The sequence below is a fragment of the Micromesistius poutassou genome, assembly GCF_964030765.1.
Source record: "Micromesistius poutassou genome assembly, chromosome: 11".
Lineage (NCBI taxonomy): Eukaryota > Metazoa > Chordata > Actinopteri > Gadiformes > Gadidae > Micromesistius > Micromesistius poutassou.
Genome location: NC_140281.1, coordinates 3,723,961 through 3,749,643, shown reverse-complemented (window position 1 = coordinate 3,749,643; position 25,683 = coordinate 3,723,961). Strand labels below are relative to the sequence as shown.

General features: G+C 49.6%; 2 protein-coding genes across 2 annotated transcripts; one reads left to right on the top strand and one right to left on the bottom strand.

Moving 5' to 3' along the window:
• Nucleotides 1-1,288: 1,288 nt before the first annotated feature.
• On the bottom strand, nucleotides 1,289-7,132 carry LOC311355222 (retinol dehydrogenase 13-like). The gene is made up of 7 exons (XM_084474957.1): nucleotides 6,969-7,132; nucleotides 6,271-6,389; nucleotides 5,721-5,876; nucleotides 4,919-5,023; nucleotides 4,037-4,249; nucleotides 2,883-2,984; nucleotides 1,289-2,339 (listed from the first exon to the last, which is right to left on the bottom strand). The coding sequence occupies exons 1-7, from the start codon at nucleotides 7,031-7,033 to the stop codon at nucleotides 2,059-2,061; spliced, it is 1,041 nt and encodes a 346-aa protein (XP_084331083.1). The 5' UTR covers nucleotides 7,034-7,132; the 3' UTR covers nucleotides 1,289-2,058.
• An 8,471-nt stretch (nucleotides 7,133-15,603) lies between these two features.
• Nucleotides 15,604-25,161, top strand: sbk1 (SH3 domain binding kinase 1; the record flags this gene model as incomplete). Its single annotated transcript, XM_084475499.1, has 4 exons — nucleotides 15,604-15,666; nucleotides 21,857-22,107; nucleotides 23,166-23,368; nucleotides 24,277-25,161. Exons 1-4 carry the CDS (start codon nucleotides 15,629-15,631, stop codon nucleotides 25,159-25,161), a joined length of 1,377 nt encoding a protein of 458 aa, XP_084331625.1. The 5' UTR covers nucleotides 15,604-15,628.
• Between the last annotated feature and the right edge of the window lie 522 nt (nucleotides 25,162-25,683).

Here is a 25,683-nt window from a genome sequence, read left to right as displayed (position 1 = left end):
CGTTATAGACCGCGACCAGATCCCCATTTCCATTCTGATGAGGAACACTTGTTAGAAGAGGAAGAAGGACAACAGTAAGGCGATTGTGTGATGGAAAAAACACCGATCCCTGCATGCCAAGTGAGAGCTAGGGTTCTGCTCTTGCATTATTGAACTGTGTGGTCGGGTACGAGGCCTGCTGGGCGTGACGTCAGGACAGGAGAGCTGGGTGTGACGTCAGGACAGGAGAGGAGAGGAGTGCTGACCTCCGACTGTGGCGCGCGGCCGGGCCGGAAACGAGATAAGGGGATTTGCAGTCTCTGAGCTCGTCTGCTAAAGGAAAGAATCTCCTTATCAGAAGAGCATAGAAAACTCGTCAGACCTGTGGCGCAGACAAATGAGGCTGTGATATTGATCGGTAAACTCTCGGTGAACAGCCTACCTGTCCTAGCCCTAGTCCCCCGTCTAGAGTTACCTGTAGCTGGCCTTGGTAAAACACAAGTGTTCCATGGTGCAAACCATCAGCCCCATAACGCAGACCCCAAACAGGCCGATACAATAATCCACAAGTTGACGATGTTAAACGTGTGGATGTGTAGCCTCAGGCTAGGATACTTGTCATCGAGCATAACAGAGACGCTTTAGAATCTCTTCCGAGTGGGAATGTTTTCTGTCTTACCTTCGATTCACGTCCGCCTGTCATCATAAACGGGGATTTCCCACCGCAGAAGCGTCCGCGTCATTCGCTCTCCCATCTAAAAACCAATCACACTGATGAATCGCGAATTTTAAAAGTTGAGCAGCCGAACGTTTAGTGCCGCTGTGTGTCCCGCGGCTCCTCGGCGGCTGACGGGTGCGTCCTCCTGACGCGCGGAAAGCTGCGCGTCTCCAGGTGCCAGACGCGCCACCCGCGCGTCCTCGTTGATCCGCATTAAGGATTTACTGGTCTGGGCTGCGGCCAGCGAGGAGGAACACGAGGGTTCAGGCAGATTCACACGATCACGTTGAGGCATAGAGAACAACATTACTCTAACAATGTGTCATTTGGGTTGGATGGTGATCATGAAGTTCGATAAGAAGTTTTAATAGTTACATTTCGAATCGTTACAGACAGGGTGGACCACTGCCTCTCAACGCTAATTAAAAGTTAATCATGCAATTAAGTTTCAGAAATATGTGGTAGCACATAAAACCTAATTAATTGGTCTCATCTGCAGATTAGCCCTAAACTGTCAAACACATTAGAAGACCCGCTCACACACCACTGCGTTAAAATACCCTTTATTACATGTTGTAACATGTTGTGCGGTGTTGTTGTAGTGAGTGTTCTTTAGAGTTGGTGTTTTTTTAGTGTTGTACAGTGTACAGTGTTGTATAATGTATATTGTGTTGTATAGTGTTGTATTATAGTATATTATAGTTTATATAATATAGGAACTTCTGAGACTAGAAGGCTAGTCGAGATGTACTCGACTAGTTAAATGGTGCCCAGATGATGTTTTAAAAAAATAATACAATTCATAGAAAAGATGAAGAGATGGAAGTGAAACTTGAATCTTTTCCAATTGGGGTAACAAAAGAGATACGAAATAGGAAAAACATGGCAGATTTCATAATTTATAAATACATACATATATTATGGTTCTCTGGTAAGGATTTTTCAATACATTTAGCTGTTTCTCTTATAGGCTTCTCCATGTCTATGTAGTAAAGCTTTGAGCCACCAGATGTCCCTACTCCACCAGGTTCTGAGGAGAAATTATGGTGTAATAAAGCTTTGAGCCACCAGATGTCACTACACCCCCAGGTTCTTATAGGAGAGATGCTGGATATTCCAGTCCCCTGTCCAGGACATCCACATCAGGGAACTGGGTCCGATCCCCAGCGTCTGCAGCAGCCTCACTGGTGGGCGTCCTTGAGCACATGACCCCTGACCCCTCAGTGCTCCTTAATGACCTGCGTCTTATGGTGAGTCACTCAATAAAAGCCTTTTAAGAGTTAATAGTTTAAGTCTCTAAGGCTGTTTCCATAGCGATCCATCGCCGGGTCCAGTTGCAGGCAGAGAGTCCTGGGTCCCGGTCAGTCCACTACGACCCCCACCCCCCCGGGTGCTGTAGGACCGGGGGCGGGTTCCGGGGTGGTCTGTCCCGGGGGGGCGGCCTCCAGACCCAGCAGGCTGCTGCTGGCGTCCCAGAGGCGGCGGGCTGCGTCCGGGTCCAGGGCCTGCGGGGCAGGCTCCGTCTCCGTCAGCACGTCGTAGTAGCGGCCCGTCACGGCCTCCAGCTCCGGGGCCACGGACAGGTAGACGCTGGGCTGGGCCCCAAGGGCAGGGCCCTTCACCAGCAGCGAGAAGAACGGACCTAGGAGGAGTGGTTAGTTAGCGGGGCCGACCATGTGATGGGGCTCTCTGTTTCTGAGGGCCCCTTGTTATCCGTTCTATAATAATATTATACTGTGCATATAATATGATTCTACAGATGGAGGCATGTCAGGGTTCACCCTCTCCAAATTGATGCTGGGCTGAAGTGGTACCATCAGGATTATATCTGGTTACTCTATCTGGTAACTATATTACATCAGCTATGATGGCTAGATATCTATTCTTCTCATTAAATAGATGGATTTCCAGATCAAACATCAGATGGACAGACAGACAGACAGACAGACAGACAGACAGACAGACATATATATATATATATATATATATATAGAGAGATGAGAGCCATACAGACAGATGGATATATAGATGAGGAGTATTTAGATAGATGGATAGATAGATAAGAGGTCTAGATATAGTATTAAGATAAATAGATAAGAGGTCTAGATAGATGAGGAGTATTAAGATAGATAGATAAGAGGTACGTAGATGTATAAATTAGGGCTATATAGGTAGATGTTCTTACTGAGCACGGTGGTGGAGAAGGGTGATTGGTGGAGACCCGTGTGTCTCCCCAGCTCAGTGGATGCCACCCCAGGGTGCAAACAGTTCACCGTCACCCTAGTACCTACACACACACACACACACACACACATATATATAAATAAACACACAATTTAGATTTAAAAAAAGAACACTTTAAATTTAGAAAGCACACACACACACACACACATATATATATATATATACACACTGTGTATATACTAGTGGTGGGCATAGATTCATTTTTTTAATCTAGATTAATCTCACTGTAATCTTGGAATTAATCTATATTAATCTAGATTAAAATGGCTCATTTGATTTCTGCCGAAGGCATTCATAATATGTGTGTGCTACCTAAATAATGACTAAAAGTAAGTCTTTGAGAACGGGTTTCTCAAGCCAGGTGGCGCATTAGACCAGTCTCCATGTTGCTGTGTGAGCCCGTGTTGTGCAAAGGAGGTCGCAGTGGCTCCAGGGGCTTCTCGCGAGGCACCTCCTCGCGCAGCTCAAACGCGGGAAAATATAACGGCGCCGGGACGCGCTCTCGCTATAGGTCCACGGGACGCTCGTCTCCGGTGCGTGTCGCGGCAGCCGGGGTGGCGGTGGCGTTGACGGCAGACGGCTGGTACGCAGTGGCTGTTTTAGGCACGAGCGAACCGGGCAGCCGCCCGGGGTGGCATTACATGGGGGGCGGCACGAGCACGCAAGAAATAAGTGGTTTTCCCGTAATCACGCGCCCCCTACGCGTATGGGTACGCATCCGCCTACCACCGTACCAAGGCGGGCAGCTCACCCAAGTTGTTTCTATTATCATTGCTACATTGTCTCCAGCATATGGAGCGATTATGGACAGTATATTTTATTAAACACTCAGCTTCTGGTTAACGCTCGCGTTAACGCCGATAACGGCCCACCACTAGTATATACACATATATACATACACACACATATATATATATATGTGTGTATGTATATACACACACATATATATATATATATATATATACATATACACACACATCTTATATATACACACATATAAACCCGTATGTAAATACACACATACACACACTGCCCTACAGCCACTTCTGTAACGCCGGCACTAGGCGGTTAAGCGGCTAGGTGGCTAGCTCTTACCCTGGAGGCGCGCGGCGAGCTCCCTGGTGAACAGGACGTTGGCCAGCTTGCTCTGGCAGTACGCCCGCTTGGTATCAAACTTCTTCCTGTCCCAGTTGAGGTCCTCGAAGTCCATCTGCCCCACGATGTGGGCCAGCGATGACACGTTGATCACCCTGCTGGGGGCGGAGTCCTTCAGCTTCTCCAGCAGGAGGTTGGTCAACAGGAAGTGGCCTATCAGAGGGCAGACAGGATGTGATGTCACACACAGTTCGGGACACGACCACAACAGACCCGGTGTCCCGCTGAACTCTGTCTTCATCGTGTTCATTCCTACTGCTTTCATGTTCGGTTTCTGCTTTATTGAAATCAATCATATGGGAAATATCATTTCAGATTGATAACCGATAAACCAGCTGTAAACTGCACCAGAGGCCAGCGCTGGGTCAAGTCTGACATCATATGTGCTCATAAATGTAATAAAGTTAAGAACGTATGGAAAGAACAAATGTACAATATTACTTCTGCCTCCACCCTTACGCACTTATTGTATGTTGTATGTATGTCCTTGCACTTAAAAATAGTACTTAGCATTGTGTAGCATCTTATCCAAGCTATCTTTGTTGTATATATGGGGGAATGGGTTAACCTAGTGATTGTTAGTGCTTGGCAGTTGGTTCTATGAACATCCTTACTGTACCGACAGATATATTATTGTTTCTCTTTCTTCTATCAAATGGACTCATAGTTAGTCACTTTGGACAAAAGCGTCCCGCTCTGCCCCATCAGCGTCTACCATAGTTTCGTCCACCGTTTCATCCGGCTGGGAACCGCGTCCGTAACGACAGAGGGTGGCTCCAGCCCCCGGATCCTTCTAGAGGGGTTCCTCTGAGGGTCTCTCACCGAGGTGGTTGACTCCGAACTGCATGTCGAAGCCATCCTCCGTCTTCCCCGCTGGGCAGCGCATCACCCCGGCGTTGTTGATCAGGATGTCGACCCGCCGCTCCTCTGGGGAACCAAACCACACTCGTCAAGACCTCCCACCATAGGGGCTCCCACCATCAAGACCTCCCACCAGCACCACCATCAAGACCTCCCACCATAGGGGCTCCCACCATCAAGACCTCCCACCAGCACGACCATTAAGACCTCCCACCATAGGGGCTGCCACCATCAAGACCTCCCACCAGCACCACAGGGGTCCCACCCAATAACAGAGCGTTATAGAACTTAACTGTCTCTGTCTGCACTGGCTGCTTATTGGACAAATGAGCGTCTCCATTGGTTAACCGTGTTCTGTACTGGCAGGTGACTGGAGGGCTGGCTATTGGTTGACATTGTTCTGTCCTGGCAGTTGATTGGAGGGCAGGCTGGCTATTGGTTGACAGTGTTCTGTCCTGGCAGCTGATTGGAGGGCAGGCTGGCTATTGGTTGACAGTGTTCTGTCCTGGCAGCTGATTGGAGGAGGGCAGGGCTGGCTATTGGTTGACAGTGTTCTGTCCTGGCAGCTGATTGGTTGACAGTGTTCTGTACTGGCAGCTGATTGGCTATTGGTTGACAGTGTATTGTCCTGGCAGTTGATTGGAGGAGGGCAGGGCTCCTATTGGTTGACAGTGTTGTGTCCTGGCTGCTGATTAGCTGACAGTGTTCTGTCCTGGCTGCTGATTGACTGACAGTGTTCTGTTCTGGCAGGTGATTGGCTGACCTTGGTTGATGGTCTGGGCGAAGCGGCGGATGGACCGGACGGAGGCCAGGTCCAACTCCCGGGCGTAGACATGGGGGTTCAGGGTCTTCCCCCGGATCTCCCGGGCCGCCGCCTCACACTTCACCAGGTCCCGACATCCCAGAATGATCCGGCCCCCTGTCGGCACGGTAACAGCAGAACATCATTTTTTTACATTTTATTTTAGAACAGGGTCAGCCCGTGCAAAAAGATTAAAAACAAAAGGGACTAAAGGCTCATTTATGGTTTCCACGTCGACGCAATGACCCCGCAGACGCTTCGACGCAGTCCTGAACCTGTTTTTGGTTCTGCGTCGGGTTTTAGTGAGTGGACCAATCACAGCCCTTGCTACTGCGTTGCCTCGACGCAAGGTTACAATTTTTGAGAGGCGTCCGGCCCTTGCGGTGGACGCAAGCAGGGTCCGCAAGGACGTAATGGGTCCATATACAAGGGTCCCCTTGTGTGTTGCGTCGACGTGGAACCATAACTAGAGAGAGAAACGTTTGTTGGATTAAATGCGTGCGGACCACACCTCTCTTGGCGAGCTCCTGGGCGGTGGCCTTCCCGATTCCCGTGTTGGCACCTGTGATCACCACTGTCTTCCCCGGGATGGTCGCCTTGCTGGGGCACGGGCCCCGGGTCACATGGTCCCTGGGGGGGAACACAGCTCAGACCAGCTCCACCCATGGACCTGTAAAGGGCTCCACCACAAACCCAGGGGCTAGCTTCTGCTAATGATCCCTACCATGACGACACTCTCAGGTCCATCAGTCAGTGTGACTCCGATAGATTCGATCCCAGTCAGGAATTAATTAAGTCCTATCTTACTTTTGAAATCTAATTGTATGCTTCTTGAAGATAGTTTTATGAGACCATAGGCACAGACCACCCCCGATCCGAACACACACTTCGTATATACACTTTACACTACACACACATATATATATATATATATATATATGTACTTTATTTTAAGTGCCAGGCTGCCATTACGGCTGTTTTAAAATAAGTTGTACAGAAATTACGCAATAATTGCACAAAGCCTTACAACTACAATGTCAATCGTTTTTATATTTTGGTTATTATTTTGTTGTCTATTTTGTTAATCTTACATGACTAGTCCTGTTCCCTTTAGTTTTGAGTTATGTTTGAACCTTTAAGTTATTATATTGGAGGCTGTAACCTACCAGTGTGTATCTTTCATATCACAAGTACATCAGTGTTACTCACTTCAACAGAACAGCACACCCCAAAGCCGTTCCGAAGGCGGACATCGGCAAGATGTATTTGGTCATCGCAGCCTGTTTACAGTAACAAAATAGACATTAAGAAAGTAGTGTTAAACATTATGATATAGAGACCCACTGCTGCAGTCCAGTCAACACAAGGTCACATGGGCCGCGCCTGCTGTTGTCGTCACCACATCGACCCCCGCCCGGTGCATTCTGGGGATTGTAGGTTTGTTGTAAGATTCATTTTTGGGCTTTACATTAGAAATTACGATTATGTGACTTTAAACCCAACACACTATCCGGTACCCTACTGATTTAAAATGAATATTTTTGAATAAATTGAATAAATGAATAAAAATTCGGTTCTTACAACAGCTTACAAAATATCAATAAAAAGTAGTAGACCTAAATTGGAATCACATAATAGGAAAAAAACATGTTATGTCATTTTCATTAGCCTACCATACCAATATGCCAGACATTTGTCAAATTGTCAGGAATTACAGAATTTCTATTTATTTATAAATTACTTATTACTAAAATACAATATATTTTAAACTATTGAATTACTTTCAGAAAGAAAATACTTAGCACACATACTTCTAGAACTCAACCGGATTGAACTTATTGCTTAATACCTGTTGAGTGTTCTCACCACACGCACGGTGATATAGGGCCACGTGCGACACACCGTCGTGTCGCTGTCAGGCGCCCATCGGGACTAACCTCGGTTGAAACCCCCGTACTTGTGATCGTGTTACCATGATTTGTCGTTCACGGAGGTGCTCGGCTCGGCTCTTAACCGGTCCAACCCAGGTCAATCGGTTAAGTCCCTCACAGTTTTTATGAACTTTAGCCTTGGCCTTTTGGTTATAAGCTGGTCAAGGTCCCTGGTCACCACAAAGCCATGATGTATATGCCTCTTTCATCCTCTGTACATGTCAGTCACAATCAACCACTCCTTTGTATTATGCGCCACTTACCGTGAGGGATCAGCTGGGAGAGCGGGTCGGTCTGCTTCGCCGGGCCGATGAGTTGACAGGTAAAGGACTCAAAGGATAAGTTCACCTACTACAAATGTAGTCAGGTAGATTTATTTAGATCCAATAAACAAAAGTCCTTTACAATATAGTGTAGATCGGGAGAGTGCTCGTTCCTAATAGAGGTGGAACTATGATATAAGGCACGTTTTCTAAAACAAGAGCGATAAGAAAAGATGAGATGAATGTAAGATCGGCTGAGTCCTATCAAATTGTGCGGGGTCCCCAACTAAATTAAACTGTACTTTGTAATCTGAGGACTCTTTCCTTCTCGGCTGAGTCTTGTCGAATTGCACCTATGCCGAGTCCTAATTCCATATGTAAGGAGCCTTGGGGTTCTCAATAATAGATGGTGTGCTGTCCATCGCTGCTTTCCAGGATACAGAAGGTCTTCCCTGAGGGGTTATGTCGGAACAGTCTCCGGGCCATGTGCATGATGCCCAGGATTGAACTCCCATGGGTGTCCTCCTGGGATGGGGCGCTGGCGATCAAAGTGGAAGCTGGCATCAGGTGGTCCGCTTCTCTGCTGGAGGTAAGGGGCCAAAGGTATTGGTAGTCCACATTCACTGGGGGCCATCCTCGGGGTCCCAGCCTGAGGCCGCGGGCGTTCTCAAAAGCTCATCCTGGGTCTTTCAACTTGTTATTGTTGGTCCTAATCCACGCTCCATTCTGGATCTGGAACAGCTGGTTCTTGCTGCTGGATGGACCTCGGGCCATTGTCCTCGGATTGTAGGGGCCTTCCCATGGGGTATGTTGAAAGCATTCTGGGTTGTGTGTAGAGCACTCTGGTCGTTGACAGGGGATCCAGGGCTCAATGCGGCCACCTCCAATGGCAGGCCCATCAGGGGTCGGGGCTGCATGGGGGTGGTACCCCTCGGTCCTGTGCGGGCCTCAAAGTTATGTCTTCTTTGGGAATGGGTGTTAGGAGGAGGAGCGGGAGGTCTGTGGTTGCTCATCTTCCCAACCCATTTAAGTCTCCCCTGTTGGCTACCCCATCCCCTTGCTAGGTTATATGGCCCCCTTTTCTTTTGGGAGGCCTGGGCGTGTTCTGGGTCTACCGGGTTTAATGCCCACTAATTTGTGGCCTATGGGGATATCATCAGGACATTGCTGTATAATTTCTTCATTGGGTGCTAATCCTTTGTCAGCTGGGGGCTTCCTTTGACTGTAAATGGGGGCCGAGAGTGAGGGCAACACCCTGGCTCGATATTTAGTATATGGGCATGGGTATTCTTCTAGATTCACCCAGTGACATCCATCCTCCCCTTGAGAATAACAATCTTTGTTCCTATGTGTGGAGCATACAGTCTCCATGTCTAATGGTATCCCTCCCTTGTCTGGGTGGAGTTCTACGCTCGCCTCGTCTGAGCTATCCTGGGGTTTCTTAGTCAACTTCCTATTGTCTATATCAGGGAGATTGCCTATCCCTTGGACAAACGTTTCAAAACAAAAGGGGACTGAGGTATCTGTGTCAAGGTCAATTGGGATTGGATCGTTATGGCAGTCTTCTATGACTTGGTTGACCGCCTCTTGACATTCTACTGCTAATGTGCTTTCTATATATCCTATCTTAGGTGGTGGGGTAGGCAGGACCTTTAAAGGCATTTCTGGACTCTTCTTTCAAATTGGATTGGCTGGTTTGCCTAATGCATTCTTCGAAGGCATAAGTAATTACTACATGCCCTCTACTATACCAGCTACCTCTGTTTCGGCCGCCTCCACTAGGTCTGCCCAGGATTGGGGAGATTCTGATGCACAACCCCCTGGGGCATCTCTGGCTGTTCTGATATTGGTTCCTGCCATCCCTCCCACTCCTGGAATGGGGAGGTCGGTAGGTCCATCGGGCTGTTTGGGCTAAAGGCGGTAAGGCCATATTAAGGTGGTAAAGCCATATTCATCAGCGATAGGCCCTGTCCCAATACCTCCCCTAACCCTAGATTTTTGCCATAACCCTAGATTTTGCACGTTCTCATGTAGGGGTAGGGTGTCCCATTACTGTAGGGAGCAAGGGGGAGTGCTATTTTGCCCTTATAATCAACCCTCAAAACGTAGTGAGGTCCGATGCAGGCTTAAAACGAAGTGGAAGATTTACTGTTGAGGGCACTCCAAACCAAGTGGAAGTTTTAAGGGGGGAGAAATGGGACAGGACCTTAGTAGAGTTACTAGGGGAACGGGGAAAGGGGTCCTTGGTCAAAGTCCTCTTGACACTGACCATGGTCATATCGTTTTAGGTACTCCTCACCCATCCCGCTACATAGGTGGTATAACAGATTACGGCAGTGGCGTAAATATCGACGTGCAACCGGTGCAGCTGTCCGGGGCCCAGACGCCGTCAGGGGCCCATGGAGGAATAAAAATAAAAAATAAAAAAAAATATTGCTTTTGTGAATGAAATAGCTCGGGGGCGGGTCGGTAAGGTAGGCTAGCTGAGTGGCTGGTATGGGAGGAGGAATGATCATTTGTCCAAATTCATTCATTCAATCATTCCAATCATTTGTTTACCCATGTGCGATTGCTACCCCTACTCTCATTGGCTGAATCGTTTTAGACTCAATCAATATAAGGTCGCGGGGAGACAAAGCTCTGTTGGTTTGTATATTTTATTTTCGTAATGGTAGGAAAAAACAATACTTTATTAAAGCATGCAATTGTGATGTAGAACAAAATAAAAAGAAAACAAAGTGCTTGCATGATATTGAAACCTACAGCGATCGTTAGTTAACTTGTGTGGTGTCTTGTCATTTGTTTACCCATGTGCCATGGCAACGCGATTGCTACCTGCTGTAGTAGTACTCTCATTGGCTGAATCTTTGGGGGGGCACAAAAAAAAAATTTGCACCGGGGCCATCACCATGATGTTACGCCACTGGATTACGGACCATGCTGGATCTATGTCAGCAACCATACATAGTGTGCATGCTATGGTTATTACTGCCAACTGACTAGTTATGTTTTTGCATTGTCTCTGTAGGCTGCCTTGGGAGTTTATATTGAGCTGGTATAGGTACGTGAGGCAGATGCCTCTCTTCATCCTTGGGATTGGGTGCCCCTTGTTACAGCAATTTTTAACTAGCTGCCCCAGGCCTATTTTGACCATGTAATAGATGGCTCCTAGGCATAAGAGGCCAAGCAAGCCATACCCACACCATGTCAATAGGGTCTTTATTAAAGGCCACATCCATCCTCCATACATCTATGGTGTATACTACACTCTGTGCGAAATCCCCTGCTGTTGTCAGAGCAGCTCCTCCTATGTTCAACGTGTTTGCGATGATCCCATTAACTACGGTCCCCACTGTTGGCTACTGTATAGTGTAATTTAGCATAATAGTAGTAGTAATCTAGGGGTTATAATGGCTTTTAGCCGGGGGTTCTTGGGTTAGTTAGGCTTATTGGCCCCTTGACTTCCATAAATGGGGTTTTCTGACCACTCAGGGCTGGAGCCGTGTGCTCCACCGACTTCTGCCATCTGAAAAACAGGGTTAGGTGTGTCTAAAAGTTACTGTTTCGTGATCCACTTCAATACAACTGGGAACTTACAACTGGGACGGAACAACTGGGAACTTACAACTGGGACGGAACAACTGGGAACTTACAACTGGGACGGAACAACTGGGATGGAACAACTGGGACGGAACAACTGGGATGGAACAACTGGGAACTTACGACTGGAAACTTACAACTGGGACGGAACAACTGGGAACTTACAACTTGGCCGGAACAACTGGGATCTTACAACTGGGACGGAACAACTGGGAACTTACAACTGGGGCGGAACAACTGGAATGGAACAACTGGGACGGAACAACTGGGAACTTACGACTGGGACTGAACAACTGGGACGGAACAACTGGGAACTTACAACTGGGACGGAACAACTGGGACCTTACAACTCGGAACAACTGGGACCTTACACCTCGGAACAACTCGGAACAACTGGGACCTTACAACTGGGAACAACTGGGAACAACTGGGAACTTACAACTGAACTTCCATCCTTGAAGTCCAGTAATATCCCTTTGTTGAGGAGGCACAGGGCTTGGGCTTTGTTGAGGGCTTACATTGTCTGCCCCTTCTGGTGGCCTTGGTTGTTGGTTTAACATCCTCTAAAGTGGGGTTTTTTGGAGATGGAGATGGTTCAAGATCACTGTCAGGAATTCCCTCATACTCATTCCAGATAATCGTTCATGGCATCATGTTGTGTTTGTGGTAGAGACAATTATGGAGGTTTTGCATCAGGCTCCCAGAATTTTCCAGAATTTCAATCTTGCATCGGATTCGGCCAGGCTTATCTCCAGTATCATTCTCTCCATTTTAGATTTTAATTGAACCTCCTCCATTTCCAGTTCGTGCTTTGCTTTAAGGCCTGCTGCACGGGCTAGGAGAGCCGCTCTGTGTGCATCCACTTTAATGAGGGCTGAGGAAACTGAAGAAGTCATTGATTTTGTTTTTCCTGATTTTCTTGATGCATTATATGCTGTCCAGTGGCTCAATGAGCCACTGTGGGTCTGATTTTTTCCACATTTCCACATCCTTTAGAAAATTCCTGAATGTAGACATCTTTTGGCTCGTACCAGTTCATTCTTTCATGTTCCTTTATTTCATCAGATAATAACCTTTGAACATTTGCATGAATTTCCTCAAATTCCTTCAGAGACCTTTAAATGTTGCAATGTCTTCATCTACTGTCTCAACATTTCCACCAGGCACCAGTAGAGTCTTTATTTCGTTCATTTTACACGTGCATGTGCCAAGTTTTCCTCTCCGCGATGCACTGAGTGACTTTAGTCAGAGAATGTCTAATATGAAGAGAACTGGCACTCTCTGGTGACTTCTGGTTTCTGAACTGGTTGTGGTAACACATCTCTGTCCATGCGAGGGCACTCGCCGGTGAGTAGAGAATGAATGGATTTGACGGGGTTTCACCCTCAATTATTTTTTTTCACCCTCCACTTTTCTCAGGGTGTCATTTTTTGTCTAGTCATTTGAAAGTCACATTCAAAAGGGGGGGGCTAAGATAAAACACTCAGCTGAATATAGAATTTTTTAAGTTCACTTATCTGTTCTAAAAATCTGTTCAAAAAGATGATGATGTCACTTCCAGAGGTCCTACTTTACGGCACGTCACTTCCAGAGGTCCTACTTTACGGCAAGTTCTGAGTCACTTTGGCACTTCTGCATATATACATATAATATATAACAATTAACTTTGACTGAAAGTCGATCAGCATTCATTAGCAGAATGCTAGCATGTACGGCCAACAACGGCCCAAACTGTAAGAAATCGGAAGGACATAAGTACTCATTCATTCGACTTTTGAATTATAATCTATATTGAACTTGCGGAATCTACGATAAAATCTGAGATTTTTCAACGACAAGCAGGTGAAAGAGATACATTTAGCCGTCTAGCCCCATAGACCCCCATTCAATCTGCACTCATGCGATCACCCCCAGTGGAATTCTAATGGAACGGCAACCAAGTTCGGTATTCAAAATCAGATGTAACTCTCGCCGTCTTGAGCTTGACCTACAGAGTTGATGCTCCACAATGCGCAGTTTTTAATTAAATGTCGTGACTTATCTTGCGGTTAATCAAAATATTCACCGTCTTTCGGGATTGCGGCTTTTCAAACACACTCGCTCCTTTGATTCCAAAATAAAAGGTTTTACGGTATTTATTTCACCGAAAGCAAAAAGAAAACATGAAGGATCAACATAAACCTTTTCTAACATATATACCAAAAGAGCTGTCACTGAGCGGTTAAAAAACTGTACCACTTCCCGTCTGCCTATTCACCTGTGGCTCCTCTCCTAAATACACACAGGTGCGCTTCATCAACCCAACATACGGTATCCCCTGCATGTCAAAAACAAAATGTTTTTACTAAATGAAAACAGATAAAACAAACAATTAACTCAAATAACCAACAGTGTGTGTGTGTGTGTGTGTGTGTGTGTGTGTGTGTGTGTGTGTGTGTGTGTGCGTGTGTGTGTGTTGGCTCCCTGTGCTGCTGTGAGCCTGAATGTAAACAGGTCATGTTGATATGATATGCACATGGAGGATAACCTTACAAGACTCCAGCAGGGGGACAAAGTCCAAACTCTGGTTTTGTAGGACATCAAAGTTTGACTTATCCCAACAAAGACACAAACCAGGACAGTGTAGAATTGAGGCCAGCAGGAGGAGGTGCAAGGAGAGAGGGGAAGGGAGGGAGGGATGTAGAGAGGGATGGGGTAGAGGAGGGGTGGGGGTGGAGGGGAGGAGGGGAGGAGGGGAGAGTACATACTTTTTTTTAACAACAAAAAACAAAATAACTAAAATCTAGGACATGAGTCTCAAAGAAGAAGAGAGAAGGGGGGGGCTGAGAGGAGGAGAGATAGAGGAGAGAACGGAGGGGGGCGGGAACGGAGGGGGGAGGGAACGGAGGGGGGAGGGAACGGAGGGGGGAGGGATAGATCCAGCCCAACCTCTCGCCTCTCAGCAGGAGGCTACCTGCGACCTTCATCATGATTTACGAACACCTAACCCTCCTAACACTGATCCCGTCCGACCCTATCCCCCCATCCCTAACATCTAACCCTGACCCCACCCCCAAACATCCAACCCACCTTTCCTCCTAACCCCAACATCTCCAGAACCACATTCACTGGTCCAATATGTGACCTTGGAAGAGATGCATGTAATAACGTTATCTCTGCCTCACAGGCCCTTTTCTTAGAGAGTAAGGCCTAACTCCTAACATCTAACCCCTGCCCCCTGAAATAGCAAACGACTTATTGATATCGCGGATATAAACTGATGACGTATGCAGAAAGAGTCGGGCTGTGTGTTCTTGGCGTGAGGACAGCATCCTGGCGCTAGGACCAGGCGCACGGGGGCCATGCTGTGGTTCAGCCAGCGAGGGGCGCAGTGGAGGCGTGTGACGGACGCACGGTGGGGCTGGAGATGTGCAGCGTGTCCACGATCATCGGAGTGAGAAACATTAAGCACAAAAATGAACTCAAGTCTGTCGCGAGAAACGGACCAAAACAAAGACTGAAGAGAGTCAGGAACGATAATAAGAGGAAACCCGGACTTCTGCAAATGACTGAATAGGAGTGAATAATTGTTCTGAATTAATGCATGCAGGGGTACCATGAATGGATGAGCCCGTGGTCATGTGGAGCTGATCTGGGTCAGCTCCCCTCCCCCCCCCAACCCTCCAGGTTGAGACGGTGGTCGCCACGAGGAACAAAAGCGTCCGGTTCGGTCCCTCGCTGCTCAGGGCTTCACTACGATGATCACCTGATAGCATTTGATGATTAAAAAATATAAATACTAAGCAGGTCAGCAGGAGGATTTACGCGCGGAGAACATCATGTCTTTATGCGGGCTCCCGCCAGCGCTCCTCGCTGCGAACAAAAGGAGGATTTTACGCAGGAACCTCCAGCCGACCGACGAGCGCATGGAAACAAAGGCTGCTCTGATCCGTTAGAGATCTCTCTTTGGAGATCTCTCTTCAGGCTCTGCGTGTATACGCCGCGCTCGCTTTGTTTCAAGACAAGGTGTTGAATTCATCGCGTTCGGAGCCGGAGCGTTTTAATCTCCATCCTCGGTTGCCTGGAGACGCGGCGGATGCAGGACCATGGAGGAGAGCGACAGGTCGCCGGCAGGTGAGCCCCCTCCGGCCCGGCTCACAGCGGGACTCAAACACTAGGTTATAAAGCATGATTATGAAGACCCCACATACACTATGACCAGCATGTAGGTCTAGGACGGCCTTGGCGAGGTTTGCTATTTGTATCACAAAGTGTACTTTAAAGAAAGTACCACGTGAATACAGACTCTTTAAAGTCGTTTGCAATATTTGTAAAATGTGTACTGAAATGGGGCAAGAACTCGGAACACTGAATCAATGATGAAGCAAATCATGAATTGTATATGCCAGAGTTACTATTTGTGTAAACTATGTCAGATTATATGTTGCATCCCACCAAATATCACCCCGCACAGTTTGGGAACCTCTGCTCCAGAGGACCTGAAACAGACGCGGGCCAGAACCGATGTCCCTACGGTGGCTGTGGAGTCACTGGCTGAGGGTTGAGGGAGTTTCAATGTATTTAGTAACATTTGACTGGACTTGAAGAATGGCTTTGACTCTCGTCGTTAGAACATCTTCATGTCATGAGTCCTGCATGAGGAAGCTCATCCGACACAATCAACAGTCACTATGAGGTCAGCCTGGTTATTTCGATTGAATTCATCCTGGATGGAAAGCGATGTTGAATCATTTATAAAATAATAAGCCTAATGATGAGAATGAAAATGATCAAATAATAATTAACATGATGATCTGTATAATAATAATCATAATAATAGACAAAATACACTTGTATTAATAAAACAAATACAAATATGAAAACTATTAAAATCAAACAAAAAATTACTGTATAACAATAAATAATAATACCTAATATAATAACATTATATAAATAACTTATACGTATAAGGCCTAATAGTAATAATATAGGTTTATACTTTGCAGGTAATAGTCTGAGTCTTGTGTTGTGTGATGGAAATGGAGAGTTGTGTAGTAGTCTGAGTCTTGTGTTTTGTAATAGTCTGAGTCTTTTGTGTTCTGTAATAGTCTGAGTCTTGTGTGGTGTGTGAGAGTCTGAGTCTTAGCTTGTGTTGGTAAAAAGAGTCTGAGACCAAGTCATAGTCTGTCTCTCTGTAATGCGTTTGAATGGGTGGTCTTTACAAAGCGCTACAGAAGCTGTTGGAAAGAGAAGGGCTTCAAACACAACAGATAACATCTCCGACGTCCCTCACCGCTGCTCTTAACCATGGCAACACACTCAGAGGATCCCTGTTCCAAACACTCGCTCTGGCTTGAAAACAGCATAAAGCCTTGTTTGTGTTGCCTCGCTTTTCAACAAACTTCCGATCCCCACAGTCGTAATAGCACCTATTCAAGGAAGCACATAGTGCCAATCCACCAAAACGGTGTTGTTGACTCCCCTCCCTCGCTCGTCCTCACATGGCTGGACAGAGACGAGCTCTGGAAGCTGTTTCAGACGGTGTTGGAGACCACATCTGAGGACCAGAATAGTCTTTATGCATATTTAACAAGTCTACATTTACTGTGTCCAACCCCCCATATTCACACACACACACACACACACACACACACACACACACACACACACACACACAGACACCCACACACATACTCACACACACACAAACAGGCATGCACGTACACACACGTACGCACACAAATAAACATACGCACAAGGGCGCAGACACATACCCACACATGTGCACGTCCACAGACACCCACACACACACACACACACACACACACACACACACACACACACACAATCACACACACACCAAGACACACACACACACACACACACACACAAACACAGACACCCACACACACAGGCACAGCGAGTGCGTCTGTCAGCACACATGACGTGACATTCAGGTCACCTGTCATACACATTGTGCGCCAAGATCCCAAAATAACCACACTGGTCCCAGTTATGAAGAGCTGGGGAAGAACTGGCTCAGAGCATTCTGAAGTTCACCTGCTGGGTCGTCATGTTGGCACCTCATCTAGTGTTCACTATACCACATCTCTGTGGTAGGGAGAGAGAGAGAGGAATAGAGAGAGAGAGTGAGAGAGACAGAGAGAGAGAGAGACAATACAGCTTTTTGGAATTGATTTGAAATTGAGAGAGAGAGAGAGAGGGAGGCCGAGAGAGAGAGCCGGAGGAGAGAGTGTGAGAGAGAGAGAGAGGGGGGGGGTAGGCAGATATAGGGATAGAGAGAGAAAGCGAGAGACAGTGAAAGAGAGAGGGAGAGAGACCAGAGAGTGAGAGTTGGCCCTAGAGAGAAGGAAGGAGTGAGAGAGGAGAGGAGAAAGGAATAAAGAGAACGGGGGTGGGGGCGGGTGGGAGTTGGTCACATGGAACAGCCAATGGAGGGCACTATCAGCCAATCACAGCTCAGATTGACGATAACAAACCACTGTTTTACTGGAAGGTATATTTATATCAGCTGGGGAAGATGAGTCACCTTCATCACTAATAACCTCACCTGATTTACCCGAAGACAGACAGACAGACAGACCGACGGACAGTCAGTGAGACAGAAAGACACTCAGACAGTGAATCAGCACCCAATTTTAATTTCAGAGGCGTTAGTGCTTCCTGATGGACTGTATGTGTGTGTGTATGTGTGTGTGTGTGTGTGTGTGTGTGTGTGTGTGTGTGTGTGTGTGTGTGTCTGTGTGTATGTGCGTGTGTATGTGTGTGAGAGAGAGAGCCAGACAGGTCAGCCTGAGGTCATTGAACTACACTCTGTCCTCAACTATAACGACCCTCAGCCCTGAGAGAGAGCGGTAGGATGTTCATTAGAGAGAGAGAGAGAGGGAGAAAGAGGGACAGAGAGGGAGAGAGAGAGAGAGAGAGAGGGAGAGAGAGGGAGAGAGCGAGACACACACACACATACACACACACAGAGTAGCATGCGAGGGGGAGAGTTGGAAAGTAGAGAGATGAGAGGCATGGCGAGAGAAGAGGACACGAACAAGGCCATTCTACTCATGTTCTTTTCTGATAGACTGTTATGCTTAAGGGTTGATAAGATATGATGCACTTTATTAACAAGATGTGCCTTTCACCTAGAAAGAGGAGTTATTGAATCTTGATACAATTTGAGAACGGTCATAGAATCAAGATATTTCTCTGTTATCAACCGGGCAAGAGTTGAGAGGAGATTTCCTCTCTGTTATCTCCTCTCCTCTCTTGCCCGGTTGATAACAGAGAGGAAATGATCGAGAATGGTTTCTTAAAGTATGACGGAAAGCCTGTTGTGCTCCAGCATCAGTTCCTGTTGTGCTCCAGCATCAGTGACTGTTGTGCTCCAGCATCAGTGACTGTTGTGCTCCAGCATCAGTGACAGGAAGCTCAGTGGGATTCATCCCTCACAGGCAGAATGAGTGACTGTGGGTGTGAATGGGTGACTATGTAAATGAGTGAATGTGTGTAAATGAGCAGGTCAATGTGTGAAAATGAACGGGTGAGTGTGTGTAAATGAACGGGTGAATGTGTGTAAATGAACGGGTGAACGTGTATGAATGCTTGTGAAAGTGGATGCCAGATCTGGCATCCACCAGACTCCCCCGGTCTCGCAGCGGTATTTGTTTTGGGTCGTGTCCTGACATGTTGTGTGCTGTTGTGTTTGCATCTCATTTTCATCAATTCAAATTCAGACACCTCTCCTTGAGTCACGTGACCTCGTCGTCTCGGTCCTCGTCTTGTTTCTGTCGGCCGTTCCGACCATCGATTTCCACTCCCCGCTCACTTATGAGCAGGGATGGTTTCCATGGTGATGAACGTTTTGCCGTTATCATGAAGGAGAGCTATTCGCCTCAGTATCGATGTGTCAGTGTCCCATCCCTCCTCAGACGCCTCCAGACGTTTACCTTCGCACCACTTCTACCTTCAGCCTCCAAGCCGAGGCACACAGACGCTTCCTGCCACTGGTCTCAGAATTCATTATCAAATAATAAGTTAAGTTAATGGTTAAGGTGTTGGGTTAGAGACTGTTCCTTTTAGGGATCAATGTTAAGTTTAGCATTAGATTACAGATGGTACAGTTTAACGGTGTGGTAAGGTATAATATATGAATGCTCCTCTCCACAGTAGTGCCATTAATCCTCAGTGAATCCTCAATCCTCCTTCTGTTGTGGTATGTTGTTATGAGCTGGTGGGCTAGCCGTGTTGTTGCTAGGCTCAAACCGGGCATAAGATGACCTCAGGTCAGCAGCGAGGAATGCGTTTGTGCTCACGGTGGAGGGGACTGCCCACGCCGTCAAGATATGAATGTACTGAGTACCAGACGCAAAAGGACAACCAGGATAACCACAGGCTGCATGAATTAAAATAAGTTATTATCATAAAAAAACAGACCACATAATGCTCTCCTCTGAAAACCCACACACCTCCTGACATACCTTCACAGAGACGTCAAACTTTACCAAACCTCCGGCGCGAGGAACCATGAAGCAAAAACGCCTGCACGGGCAAGAGACCAGCACTCATCAAGATCTGAGGTTCTGAGGAGAGGTTCTGAGGAAAGGTTCTGTATAGGTTCTGAGGAGAGGATCTGAGGAGAGGTTCTGAGGAGAGGTTCTGAGGAGAGGTTCTGTATAGGTTCTGAGGAGAGGTTCTGAGGAGAGGTTCTGTAGAGGTTCTGTAGAGAGGTTCTGAGGAGAGGTTCTGTAGAGGTTCTGAGGAGAGGTTCTTAGAAGGTTCAGAGGAGAGGTTCTGTAGAGAGGTTCTGTAGAGGTTCTGAGGAAAGGTTCTGTAGAGGTTCTGCAGAGAGGTTCTGAGGAGAGGTTCTGTAGAGGTTCTGAGGAGAGGTTCTGTAGAGGTTCTGAGGGGAGGTTCTGTAGAGGTTCTGTAGAGGTTCTGAGGAGAGGTTCTACAGAGAGGTTCTGTGGTTCCGGTTCTGAGGAGAGGTTCTGCGGTTCCGGTTCTGAGGGTGTATTCTAGGAGCTGACGAACAGCGTTGAGGCTGCGACAGGCTTGGACATGATAAAGACTTTTCCACTTACAGTAGGATGGAAAGGCTGCTGTGCTACCGTGAGTCTATATGAACCGTGTCGCTCCTGGTGCTGCTGACCAACGCGTTGCTGGCACCAAACCCTCGGTTCAGCAGCGCCTCTGAGCAATACACACACAGGGACACACACAAAGCTCAGCGGGTGTGAACGGGTGAATACGCACAAATGTGTGTGATCGGGTGAATGTGAGTGAACCCTTGAATGTGTGTCTGCGTGGGTCAATTTGTATGTGAATGGATTACTGTACTGATTGTGTATGATTAGTTTCATGTGTTAAAAGGAGCGGGTGAGTGTATGAATGTGTGTGTATCCTTGGGTGATTGTGTCGGTATGTGTGAATGGCTGAATGTTTGTGTCAATTAGTAAATGTGTATGAATGGGTAAATGTGCGTGTGCTTAAATGAGTGAGTGAGTGAGTGAGTGAGTGAGTGAGTGCACGAAGGAGTGAGCCACAGTATATGTAAAGGTATGTGCGTGTGTGAGAGGATGTGTGTGAACGGGTGAATGCGATTGCATCAATCATCAGAGTGTCTCCCCGGGGTGACCAGAGTGCTTCATCAGTACCGCCTCACCCCTCGTCTTCCTCCGTCCTCCCCAGCTTCCTGCTGGTCGACAACGCTCCCACCCTGCTAGTGCACGTCACGCCATCGATCCCCCAAGAGTGCATGTGCCACGCCCCGTCTTTCACCACACACTCTGCCTCCCCCCTCCCCCCACTGATCTGAAGCCCGCCACTCCGATTGGCTCCCTGAGCCAGAAGCAGCGGCGCAGCGACGAGACGTCAGGAGCCATTAGCGAGCTCCCGTCTCTGGGAGGATTATGTGATGATTGGATTAGCAGAGGGGAGGCGGGGCTTGTTGGGTCACGTGACACCAGGGGCCGATCAGGATTCCCTGCACGTAAACACACATGCAGCGGACGTACATATGCACACGCGCACACGCGCACAGGCACACACACACACACACACACACACACACTCACTCACACACACTCACACACACACACACACACTCACACTGAGACACACTCACACACACACACACACACACACACACACACTCACACTGAGACACACTCACTCCCTCACTCACTCACTCACACACGCACAAAACCAGAGAGGGACTCACACTGGGGCCGTGTCCTGCTGTTACCAGCCTTCCTCTCATCCTCCTCCCTCTCCTCCTCCTCCTCCTCCTCCTCCTCCTCCTCCTCCTCAGTCTGCCTCACAGCCTCAAGGCCGGCCTGTCCCTCTCTCCGTCGGGGCCCGGCCGGGTGGCCAGCGGGGGGGGCTCCTCGCCCACCGCCAAGATGGCGTTCTGCGGCGGGGGCGGAGTCCCGACGGAGGACATGCAGGCGCTCGCCATCAGCTCGCTGTCGGCCGCCGACGTGGCCCAGCGCTACGAGCACCTCCGCGAGCTGGGGAAGGGCACGTACGGCAAGGTGGACCTCATGGCCCACCGCACGCAAGGTACGCACAACGCACAACGCACAACACACAACACACACAGCAAGGTGGACCTCATGGCCCACCACACGCAAGGTACGTGTGTGTGTGACTGTGTGTGTGTGTGTGTGTGTGTGACTGTCTGCATGGAAGTATGTGTGTGTGTATATGTGTGTGTGACACAATGCACAACGCACAACGCACAGCGCACAACACCTCCGGCAAGGTGGACCTCATGGCCCACCGCACGCAAGGTCAGACCCCAACACACACAAACACACAAACACACAAACACACAACACAAGGTCAGACCCCCAGACCCAACACAAACACAAAAACACTTTTTTTTGTCTGTCCGTGTGTGTGTGTGTGTGTGTGTGTGTGTGTGTGTGGGTGGGTGTGTGTGTGTGCGTGTGTCTGCATGGAAGTATATGTGTATGTGTGTGCGTGATTCTGTGTGTGTGTGTGTGTGTGTGTGTGTGTGTGTGTCTGTGTATGTGTGTGACTGCGTGTGTGACTGTGTGTGTGCGTGTACTCCACAATCCCCTTGCCTGTAGCGTTGGATTCAGACTTCAATCAAACTCTAATTCTCGCTGTGCCAGACAGTTTGGATTTAATGAAGAACAGCAGTCCAGGTTAACGAGGCCCCCGAGGCCACAGAGGAGAACGCGTTAAACACGTCTCAACACATCCAGAACACTGTGTCAGACCCCACCAGACCCCCCCGTGACCCCGTGGTCTGTGTGTGTCTGCGCATGTCTGTGTGTGTCTACGTGTGTCTGTGTGAGTCTGTGTGTGTCTGCCTGTGTGTGTCTGTGTGTGTGTGTCTGTGTGCGTGTGCGTGTGTGTGTGTGTGTCTGTGTATTGGGGTCTGACTGTGTGTTGTCTTTGTGTGTATGTGTGTTTGGACTCCTGTGTCCTTTTTGTGTCCTGTGTTGTGTGTCTGTGTGTGTCAGTGTGTGTCTGTGTGTGTTTGTGTGTCTCTGCGTGTCTTTGCATGTGTCTGCGCGTGTGTGTCTGTGTATTGGGCTCTGACCATGTGTGTTTGTGTGTCTCTGTGTGCGTCTGCTCCTCCCTCACAGGCACCAAGATGGCACTGAAGTTTGTGACGAAGAGCAAGACGAAGCTGAAGAGCTTCCTGCGGGAGTACAGCCTCACCGCCTCGCTGAGCTGCAGCCCCTTCATCGTCACGGTGACTGACGTGCTCTTCGAGACCGAGGACTGCTACGTGTTCGGCCAGGAGTACGCTCCCGCCGGCGACCTGTTCGACATCATCCCCCCCCAGGTACGGCCCCCCCTCCCCATGTCCTGTCAGAGGCCGTTTCCACGGCGACATCATCCCTCCCCCAGAAACGCCCCCGTCCCGTCCCGTCAGAGGCTCCCCCCCCCCCCCCCCCCACCCCCCCCAGGTACGGCCCCCCGTCCCGTCAGAGGCCGTTTCCACGTCGACATCATCCCATGCCTCTGTCAGCTGATGATGTGTTATGAGTCGTCACACCGTCTCATCGAGTATGGTACTCCAGGAATGGGGGGGGTACCCCCGGCTGGGCGGTGGTCTCACCATGACTAGGCACGGGCCGAGTAGGGCTGCTGGACTCCTAGCAGAGAGGTTCTGGGTTCGAATCCCCGATGACGATTCCCTGGCTCCCTGCCTTCTCCTGAACGACCTCTGGAAGCTGTGACTACATCATAAACAAACACTAAGCAGGACCTCCAGCGGTCTGGGCTCTGGTTGGTGAATCAAGGTCAGGCCAGAGGAGGTATGGAGGGCAGAGGATGAGCTCCAGAGCGGGGGGGCGGGGGGGGGGGGTGTCTATCCGGCTCCCCAGAGAGAGCAGCCTGTCCTCTGGGGAGAACATGGCTTCCCCTTGGCGTGTGCAGAGGAAAACTGGGACACGCTTCAGCATGAAAAACACACACAAGGGGCAGGGGCCCCGTGGCTCTGCTGCACACACTAATCCACATTACCATTTTATCTTTACTCTTCTTTTCTCTCTCTCTCTCTCTCTCTGTCTGTCCTTTCCTTCTGTCTTGCCTCCCCCTCCCTCCTCCCCCCCCCCTCCCCACTCCTCCCCTCTTCCTCTCCCTCCCCCTCTCCTCTCCCCCTCTCCATCCCCCCCTCCCTCTCCCCTCTCCCCCCTCTCCCTCTCCCCCCCCCCCGTCCCCCCCGTCCCCCGTCCCCCTGCCCCCCAGGTGGGCCTCCCGGAGGAGATGGTGAAGCGGTGCATGCAGCAGCTGGGCCTGGCGCTGGACTTTATGCACGCCAAGGGCCTGGTGCACCGTGACGTCAAGCCCGAGAACGTGCTGCTGTTCGACCGCGAGTGCCGGCGCGTGAAGCTGGCCGACTTTGGCATGACACGGCGGGCGGGCTGCCGGGTGAAGCGCGTCAGCGGCACCATCCCCTACACGGCGCCCGAGGTGTGCGCCGCCGGCCGCTCCGAGGGCTTCCTGGTCACCACGGCGCTGGACGTGTGGGCCTTCGGCGTGCTCGTCTTCTGCATGCTCACTGGGAACTTCCCCTGGGAGGCGGCCGCGCCCGCCGACGCCTTCTACGAGGAGTTCCGGCGCTGGCAGAAGGCGGGCTGCCCGGCCGGGACCTACCCGTCCCAGTGGCGGCGCTTCACAGACGATGCCCTGCGCATGTTCCGCCGGCTGCTGGCGGCCGAGCCCGGCGAGCGCTGCGGCGTGAAGGACGTCTTCTGCTTCATCAAGTACGCCCTGCTGAGCGAACTGCGGCGCCGCGCCTCCTGCCGCGGCAAGCGGGGCGAGCGCGCCGGCTCGCTGGGGGCGTGTCCCGGCGGCGGTGGGGGCGGGGGTGGGGCCTGCGCGCCGCCCGCCGTCACCTCGTTCTCCTCGGCGTCCGCCTCTTCTTCTTCGTCCCGCTCCGGCCACAGACACCCCGAGCCGTCCCCCCCTCCCCCGGCGCCCCCCACCGGGGGGCCCTGCCTGCGGCCGGCGCCGCTGAAGCGCACCGTGCTGTCGGACCCCCTGTCCCCCCACGACGAGAGCCCCTCCCCCGGCCGCGACAAGAGCAAGAGCCAGCTGCTGATGGCCACCGCCATCGAGATCTGCGTGTAGCCGGGGTGAGGGGGGGGGGGGGGGGCTCACAGGGGGCCGGGGGGGTTGGGGGTACGTTGGGGGCATCCACGGCGAGAGAAGGCCAGACCACGACCCTGGACACGTGACATCTGACGCCTCCAGAGGCTGAGGAGAGGAACTAGACCCTCCATGGGAGGACTCCCATGGACAAGAGACCCCGGGACTAGACCCCCATGAACTCTCGACCACTTATCACTAGAGCCCCATGAGAAGACCCCCATGCAGTAGAACCTCCAGGATCTCAGGTCCAAAACCTCACGCACATATGCACACACAAGCATCTATACACATAGACATGCACGCAGACACAAACACAAACACACACATGTAAACAAACACATGTATAAAAAGGTCCACAATAAATTATATATATATATATATATATACATAAATATAGAGTCCACACAGACATATGAAGTGTTTTGACTGCCGCAGCAACAGTCCTGAGGAGGCGAGCGAGGGAGCAAGCTCTTGGACTGAAGAGAACGAGAAGAAAGCATC

What these genes read in the sequence shown, in the direction of transcription:
- LOC311355222 (XM_084474957.1), bottom strand. Translation starts at nt 7,033, where the DNA reads ATGACCAAATACATCTTGCCGATGTCCGCCTTCGGAACGGCTTTGGGG. An exon ending in CGCCCAGACCATCAACCAAG is followed by an intron (nt 5,024 to 5,720) that starts GTCAGCCAATCA and finishes TTGGTTCCCCAG; the next exon opens with AGGAGCGGCGGGTCGACATC. An exon ending in GCTCGCCGCGCGCCTCCAGG is followed by an intron (nt 2,985 to 4,036) that starts GTAAGAGCTAGC and finishes GTGTGTGTGTAG; the next exon opens with GTACTAGGGTGACGGTGAAC.